The 8779-nt window shown below is 47.5% G+C and overlaps 1 protein-coding gene across 5 annotated transcripts in view; it reads right to left on the reverse strand.

Moving 5' to 3' along the window:
• The window catches only part of ATRN (attractin), a 215102-nt gene extending 209164 nt beyond the window's left edge, over positions 1-5938 (reverse strand). For 4 of the 5 annotated variants that reach the window (XM_003411610.4, XM_064275832.1, XM_023550062.2 and 1 more), the window contains exon 1: positions 5433-5938. In XM_003411610.4, coding sequence (XP_003411658.1) covers positions 5433-5833 — 401 coding nt within the window. In that variant the 5' untranslated portion in view covers positions 5834-5938. The remainder of the gene's footprint in view (positions 1-5432) is intronic. The other variant, XM_023550064.2, reaches the window with a different exon arrangement.
• Between the last annotated feature and the right edge of the window lie 2841 nt (positions 5939-8779).

Here is an 8779-nt window from a genome sequence, read left to right on the forward strand (position 1 = left end):
GGCTATTATAGATTATATACAGAGAACTGAAGATGGGGCTTAGCGGGTAAAACCCAGATAAGCAGAGAAGAAAAGAAGTATGTGGGGTAGTGAGGAGGGAGGGTGCTAAATTTAGCAAAGATGTAAAAAGAATGACTATAAAGTAGAAAGATCTGGTTAGGGAAAAAAGGAATGTATGTGAAGAGCGGGAGCCTTCCACCGAGGATAATTAAGAGCTTTAAAAAAAGGGGGTGGGGGTTCTGAGCAAGGTAGTGACACGTTTTCCAGGAATTTTTATGACAAAATATAGACGAGACTGAGTTGAAAGACACCAGTTAGGGGGCAACAGCCAGGTCAACAATGAGGTGAAGGGCCAGGTGCACCAGATGGCAGCTGGAAGAATAGAAAAAGACAAATTCCTAAGACTTTAGAGCAAAGATAATAAACAAATAGAAAGGACCAAAGATCACTTCGAAGTTTCGACTCTTCATTATAGAATTCACAACTGAAATAAGGAAGTACAAAGGAAAAGACTTTCTTTGAGTGAGGGTGAGAAGTTCGGTCTTAGTCATGGCTCAGTGCGTCATGCCAGGAAAACACCCCAATAAAGACATCCAACAAACAGAAAAAGGCAATGAAGTGCAGGAGAAATATGAGGACAAAAGACAGATATGGCAATCATATCGGTATGGATGACTTTTTAATAAGTCATAAAAAGTATCTTGTAGAAATTCATTCCTTCATTCAACAAATACATATTGAGCACGGAGTCTCTCTCAGGGACTATTTTAGGCTCTGGGAATATAAGTGACCAAAATGTATAAATCTCCCTGCCCTCGTGGAGCTTATACTCTACTGGGAGAAACAGACAAGCCTAATTCGACTCATGAACATAAGTTAAATCATGCCAAGGATTAAAAGGGCTAATTTCCAAAAGGCACTTAGCACACTGCACAGGAAAAATGCAGAAATACCAGAGAAATGGAGGCAGCAGCTGCGGCTGGGACTCCTGCTACAGTACTGCATGTGCTGGCACATAACAGATGCTCAATAAATGCTTTCTTCCTTTCCTTTTGTACTACAAAAGGTAAGTCTTAACATTATGGGTAACAAGAAAGCTCAATTCACTGAGTTATTCTACTCCACCCTCCCAAAAATTCTGTATAACAGGAACTTAGAAGTACTAAATGCATATCAGTTTCATAAATGGGCTTAATATCTCTATTTTCTCACTTGATGGAGCTTATTTATCCTCCAAAGAAAAATTTCAACAGTGAAGTTACGGACAGAAAAAAATGATCACCGAATTATGAAAATTCCCACAAAAGTGGTACCACTTTAGAAATTATCCACCAAAGATCCTACAGTTATCTTCACTGAACTGACACCATTAACATTATCCTTTGTAAGTAATCATTTCTGTAGCACGTTCAGAAGAGCACTACGGCATAGTGATTAAAGTGCTTGGCTGCTAACTGAGAGGATGACTGTTCGAACACACCAGCCGTCGTTCCACAGGAGAACGATGTAGCAGTCTGCTTCCCTAAAGATTACAGCCTTGGAAACCCTCCGAGACAGTTCTACTCTGTCCTATAGGGTCACTATGAGTTGGAACTGACTTGACGACAACTTTTTTTTTTTTTTTGTAGCATTTCATTTGGAAAAAAAAATTAAACGTTTTTCTAATTACAACCATACAATAATAAAGCACCCTGACACAGCCCAAGACCAGAAGAACTAGATGGTGCCCGGCTATAACCGATAACTGCCCTGACAGGGAAAACAGAGAACTCCTGAGGGAGCAGGAGAGCAGTGGGATGCAGACCCCAAATTATCGTAAAAAGACCAGACTTAATCGTCCGACTGAGACTAGAAGGGCCCCGGAGGTCATGGTCCCCAGACCTTCTGTTAGCCCAAGACAGGAACCATTCCCAAAGCCAACTCTTCAGACAGGGATTGGACTGGACTACAGGATAGAAAATGATACTGATGAGGAGTGAGCTCCTTGGCTCAAGTAGACACATGAGACTATGTGGCCAGCTCCTGTCTGGAGGGGAGATGAGAGGGCAGAGGGGGTCAGAAGCCGGCTGAATGGACACAAAAATAGAGAGTGGAGAGAAGAAGTGTGCTGTCTCATGAGGCGGAGAGCAATTAGGAGTACAAAGCAAGGTGTATGTAAATTTTTGTATGAGAGACTGACTTGATTTGTAAATTTTCACTTAAAGCACAACAAAAATTAAAAAAAAAAACACCCTCACAGTTGTCCTGAGGATTAAACGGTACAATGCATATGAAAATGCTTGGCCAAGTCCCTGGCACAGGGTAGGCACTCAGTGATAGCTTTAGTGAAATCCAATTCACTTATTATCTTACATTTCTACCAATCCATGTAAAAGACCTCATATGACTACAATTCTAACACAAGACTTAGGAACTAAAAAGCTTAAAAAACATTGATTTGATGCCATTCCAAACCAAAAAGGTATTTATTTAATATCTTTTAACTAATTTTAAAAAGTTTTGTAAGTTAAATCAAGATAAATACCACTGCAATCAAAAATCAACATTTCACTCTCCCCCCAAGTAAAAATTTAACGAAAAGTTAAAAAAAAAAAAAAGTCAGACATAAATTCCTTCTATTCTCATTTTCAAGAAATGCAAATTCCAGAAACCCACAAAATGTAAGTGGTATCATCAGGACGCAAGTCTGAACTCTCTGTCCTGGAAAGAGCACTGACATCAACTAGGATTGGCTCAAATAGTGTCTACAGTAACCAGGGGAGCTCCTTCACTCACGCATGACACCAGTTTGTGACACCATTTGAGAAAACCAGTGTCAGGACTGCCTGCTCCCCACATCAGCTGGCTCATCTTGAATTCTCTGGACCACCCATGTGGACGCTCAGACCTGTTCTCTCTCCCTGGTAATCTCCCTCATACATAGATGACTCCAACTCTCATATCTGTCCTGCCGTGTGGATACCCTAAGAGCACCCCAAAGTCAGTGTGTCCAAAACTAATCTTTTCTCTCAGGCCTGCTCCTCCAAAGAGAGACTTGTCCATTTTACCTCTACGCCACCACCTAGCATCTATTCCTGCCTCCTTTCCCACTGCCTAGCTCACACTCTCATTACCGTTGGCCTGACCCGTATCAACAGCTCCCACCTAATTGTCCACAATCCCTCATGCCCAAAAGAAGTCTACCTACTCTAAACATTACAGACAGGTTAACCTTGCTATGAATGTGTCTTGAGCCCTGTGGTCCCCCACTGCCTACCACAGCAGCCCAGATTTTCAAAACTTGAAGGACCCTCGTCTGACCCAACTACCTTGGAAGGTCCTCAAATTCAAAATGCACTGGTCTCTCCTTCAAGTCCATTCCTGCTCTGGCTCCAATCTAAAAGCCTATAATTTCATGAAAAAAAGAGTGAACTATGCCATTCTTCTGTTCTTGGGCTAAAGGTCAAAATTCTCAGCCCATCTGAAAGGTCCCCACATGGCCTGATCCCTGCCTACTTCTCCAGTCTTGCCAATCTCTTCTTTGCCTTCTCTGCTCCAGCTATCTGGCCTTTGATCCAGCCTGCCATGATTCCTCTCATCCCCAAGCACATGCTGGTCCCTCGACACCCCATCTCTCACATAGACAGTGCATTCTCACCCCTTGGATCTCAAAGCACAAGTCATTTACTCAGTTACTAACCTCATCCTCATTTCCAAACTAAGCCAAGTCCCTTACTTGGTCCCTGCCCTTCCCCTCCATAGCATTAAGCAGAATTACAACAGTGATTACCAGAGTTTTTATTCCCAAACTAGAATATAAGCTCCACAATAGCAAAACTGTGTCTATCTTGTTTACCACCATATCTCATAACCTAATACAAAGGAGCTCTCCACACATACTTGTAGATTGAGTTCGTAAATCAGAACGATCTAAATTATAAGGCCAGCCCCACTACACATTGGCTGTGAAGTCACTTCATTTCTCTATCCACAGGAGCTCATCTCCTTAATATTCTGAGTTCTCTTGGAGCTCTGACATCACATGAGTGTGTAATTCTGCCGTTCCAAACTTCTCTCTCACAGCTCTCTTCTACATAGCCTGGCACCAGCAAAACTTTATTTTTTGGCCTCCACAACTTTGTTTGCATCTTTCCTTCCATGTGGAATATTTTTTTCCCAGCTCTACCTTTCCAAGTACTTACTTAGCCTCAGATGCTAGAATCCAATGCCACCTCATCCTCAAAGTCTTCCTTGGATCCCCCTAAATAGTCATAACCTCTCCACCTCTGAATTCCCACATGTTCTCCTGCTGGTTATCACTCTCTTATCAGACCACCCTGTTTTATTTTCTTCATATCATTTACCGTTATCTGAAATTGTTCATGTATTTCACTATTGTTAACTGCCTGTCACCCACACTAGAATGTAAGATACAAGAACATGACCCTCCCTTGTTCACCTTATTTCTTCCTTCCCCCATGGCAGACATCATAGGTGTTCAGTAAATATCTACCAAAGGCATGCAAGAATGACTCTCTAACCCTAATGACTAGGGTTATGTACATATCGATCTCTTACTATATTCCAAACTCCTTTTGGACTAGGCCAAAGTCTGGCTAATGTGGTACTTATTTGTGTGTTACCTGGAAATCCTTGCACAAATGAAGCAAATAATAGATAAGTGCTAATTGAACCAGGCCAACTCCATATTCTCCAGAAATCAGGACAAACAGGAACCTCCTTCCAACCCTTCTCTAGGACAGACCCTGTTCCAATGTGCAGCCGCCACTGAGCTTCAAAAGGCTAGTTTCCTCACTTTCTTTCAGCCAACAACCACTGTTCTATCCCTAGCATTTCACAATCCTGCCTTTCTCCCTACTCTCCAGCCAACAAATCACTTCCAAGGCCCTGTTCCTTCAGAGTATCCCACATTTCCAATTAGTCGGGGAGCTTAAAACCAAAAAACCAAACCCACTGCCGTCGAGTCAATTCTGACTCATAGCGACCCTACAGGACAGAGTAGAACTGCCCCACTGGGTCGGGGAGCTCATGAGACCCTAAAGGCATAACAAAAAAAACCCAGAGCCATCGAGGGATGTTAAAACTGGCTCACTCGTCTTTTCTCTGATACCTCTTTTTTCTGAAATAGGCCCAGTTTCAGAGATTGACTTTGATACTCTTTGAGACCCTAAGCTTTCTTCTGACCTAGGCTGCCGCATCCAAATGCCTTCGGTGTGCCCCTACCTTTACCTCGCACCTTCTCACCTCCCATCGGTGAAATTCCCCAGGTCAAAGAGAATGATCTCCCCGGAAGCAAATGGTCTTCAACCACTGAGGAGGGCCCTCACCTCCCCACATTCTGTCCGGCATCCGCCTCTGGCCTGGAGCCGTCTCGAGCGCCCCCCAACCCAGCCTCTGGCTGGGCCCGACCCTCCGACACCACCCCCACTCACCTGAAGCGGCCCCCGCAGTGCTGGCATTGCTCGCCCACCCAGCCGGCGGGGCAGACGCACTGGCCGGTACCAGGGTTGCAGCGACCGCCGTTGACACAAGGCCGGTCGCATTCCCTGGCCTCGGCTGCCGCTGTGCCCGACACAATCGCCGCTGCCGCCGCGGCCTCGGCCGCCCAGGGCAGCAGCAGCAGCAGCGGCGGGAGCAGCAGCAGCAGCAGCAGACGCGGCGGCAGAGGTGGCGACAGTAGCCGCGGGAGGCGCAGCCCGGCCCCCAGACCTGGCCTCCCAGCCCCGGTCACGTCCCAGTCCCGGCGCCGCCTGCCGTTCCTGCCCGCGGGCGCTGTCGTCACCACCGTCCTCCTCCTCAGTCTCGCCTCAGTCGCCGCCGCCACCGCCACCATCTTCCCGGGGCTGAGACGGCGCCCCGCGAACACATACACACACACAGCACGGCCGGCTCCGCTTCGCCTGGCCGTGAGCGGCGGAGCTGGGCGGACGGTGGCTCGCACGGTCAGTCCTGGGGGCGGGGCCAGAGCCCCGCGGGAGGCGGTGCCGACGCGCCGGTGCGTGCGTGGGCGGGGCGCAGCGCGCAGGCTTCGATCACCCGGAGTGCTCGGCGCTGGACTCCAGTCACTGACCCTCGTTCTGTGAAGAGCTGAACCCCCCTTGGTCCAAGACGTCCTAGGTCAGGTTTTCGCCTTTCGCCCCGGACGGCTGCGGCAGGGTAACAGCCCTAAAGTGTCCCCCTACCCCGATTGGCTGCCCGGGAACCAGTCGCCCTGGTAGCCAAGGGCCACTGAGACAGGCGGCCCACAGAGGACCGAGGGGCGGCCGGCCGTGCTGAGTGCGGTCCTGCGTGAGACCCCGCGTTCCTTTCAGTACCCTGCCCCAACCCTAGCTGCGGGCCGGAAAGGGTCTAGGAGACTGCGTCGTGGCGTGGTGCTAGGTAGGGCACGGTAGATGGAGTGCTGCTTTCCAAACCTTAAAGTAGGGATAACGAAATTCAATCACTCGTATTAAGAACCCGGGACCGTGCTCAGTAAATGCATGATAAACTTAATGAAGACGCACAGCCTGGCCTCGACACAGACTAGTCCAGTGGTAGCCCAGACCCGCCACTTTCACTGTCAAAGTTTGTGGTTATCTTGCTTCCCACCATTTGCTGTCCAACCACCCGTGAAGAGAGGGCAGCAAGCATAAAATTGCTAACTAGAGCATTCTCAGGCTGCACATGTTTGCCCTGGAGTCCTTCTTGTCTGGTAGTTTGTTACTTTGGTGACCCTGTTCCTCCCCCCCGCCCCAGCCCCCATGAAACATCCCTCCTGGAATTATAACCTTGTGTGGGCCTCAACCCTGGAATCTGGGCTGGGCCTGTGACTCCCTTTGACCAACAGAAGAATGTGACACATAAGATGTTGCCCCTTTCGGGTCTGAGCCTTAAAACCTGGAAGCCTTGATTTTGAGCTCCTGGTAGTCCTGAGCTGCAACCCCTCCTCCACCCTGCTGGGAAAAGACTGCATGGAGAGGGAATGACCCTGAGATCCATGGAGGAGAATGAGGAACCTAGTTACCAGTAAGAACAGAGGCCCCATATTCACTAATTAGTAGACAACTATTTTAGGTGAAGGGAAAGACAACGGGCAATACAGGAGAGGTCAGCACAACTGGACTAAACCAAAAGCAAAGAAGTTTCCTGAATTAACCAAATGATGTGAAAGCCAGAGTAGCAGGGGTGAGAGTTTGGGGACCATGGTTTCAGGGGACATCTAGGTCAATTGGCATAATAAAATCTATTAAGAAAACATTCTGCATCCCATTTTGGTGAGTAGCGTCTGGGGTCTTAAACACTAGCAAGCAGCCATCTAAGATGCATCAATTGGTCTCAACCCACCTGGATCCAAGGAGAATGAAAAACACCAAAGACACAAGGAAAATATGAGCCCAAGAGAGAGAAAGGGCCACATAAACCAGAGACTACATCAGCCTGAGACCAGAAAAACTAGATGGTAGCCGGCTACAACCGAAGACTGCCCTAACAGGGAACACAACAGAGAATCCCTGATGGAGCAGGAGAACAGTGGGTGCAGACCCCAAATTCTCATAAAAAGACCAGACTTAATGGTCGGACTGGGACTAGAAGGACTCCAGAGGTCATGGTCCCCAGACCTTCTGTTAGCCCAAGACTGGTACCATTCCCCAAGCCAACTCTTCAGACAGGGATTGGACTGGACTATAATATAGAAAATAATAGTGGTGAGGAATGAGCTTCTTGGATCAAGTAGACACATGAGACTATGTGTGGGCAGCTCCTGTCTGGAAGGGAGATGAGAAAGCAGAGGGGGACAGAAGCTGGCTGAATGGACACGGGAATATAGGTTGGAGAGAAGGAGTGTGCTGTCTCATCGGGGGAGAGCAGCTAGGGGTATATAGCAAGGTGTATATAGATTTTTGTATGAGAGACTGAACTTTAACTTAAAGCACAATAAAAATTAAAAAAAAAAAAAAGAACTGAGGCCCCGGACACATGAACCAAGTCAACTCATCCTAGCTGAGGGTTCAGTCATTGAGTAAAGAAGTCCTCTGGCTTGTTCCCGCTCCTGCGCACACTGTGTAGAGCAGAGACAGGCCTTTTCTATTGTGCCTTATCCAAAATCCTGAGAAATGATAAAAATGGTTGCTGTTTTAAGCCACTAAGTTGTAGAGAGGTTCGTCACTCAGCAGTAGATAACCAGAACATTGTCTAACATAAGCCTTGTGATGTAGGGAATATTCTTAGGGCAACTACCTCGGAATTTTGATACTCTGCAGTCCCTGGGAAACAAAGAAAATGGCTCATGCTCCTGTGGAGCCTCTCAGCTTTTTTTCAGAGCACAGAACTCTAAGATTCGACCCCACACTCAAACCCAGCTGCTGACCTTCCTCACTCTGCATCCCCTTCAAGCCTGATGAAGGTCAAGGGCACGACAGCCTCATCCCCTAACTCTCCACCCACATATCCCTCCTGTTCCTGTAGGAACCCTATCGTTTGGCCTAGGCCCTGCCACTGGCGTTTTGGTTTGCGGAATATGTTTTGTTGCAGTGTCCTGCATGGTACTTTGTAGGGATGAGGCAGGGAAGACAAACGAGGCCCCAGTCAGGTGGGAGAGGATGCCATAGGCCATGCCCTGGCTTCAGGGGACACTACTCCCCCTGTACTTCTAGCCCAGAAGTGGGATCACCCCTTCCCTTCCCTCCTCACAGCAAAAATGAGCTATGAAGTGTTACATGATTTTACCAGCACGCAAGAATAACAAAGGATTTGCATCCACAGAGTACTTGATATGGCTGCTCACTGAATATTTACTGAG

The sequence above is a fragment of the Loxodonta africana genome, chromosome 24 (genome assembly GCF_030014295.1).
Source record: "Loxodonta africana isolate mLoxAfr1 chromosome 24, mLoxAfr1.hap2, whole genome shotgun sequence".
In the NCBI taxonomy this organism is placed as follows: Eukaryota; Metazoa; Chordata; class Mammalia; order Proboscidea; family Elephantidae; genus Loxodonta; species Loxodonta africana.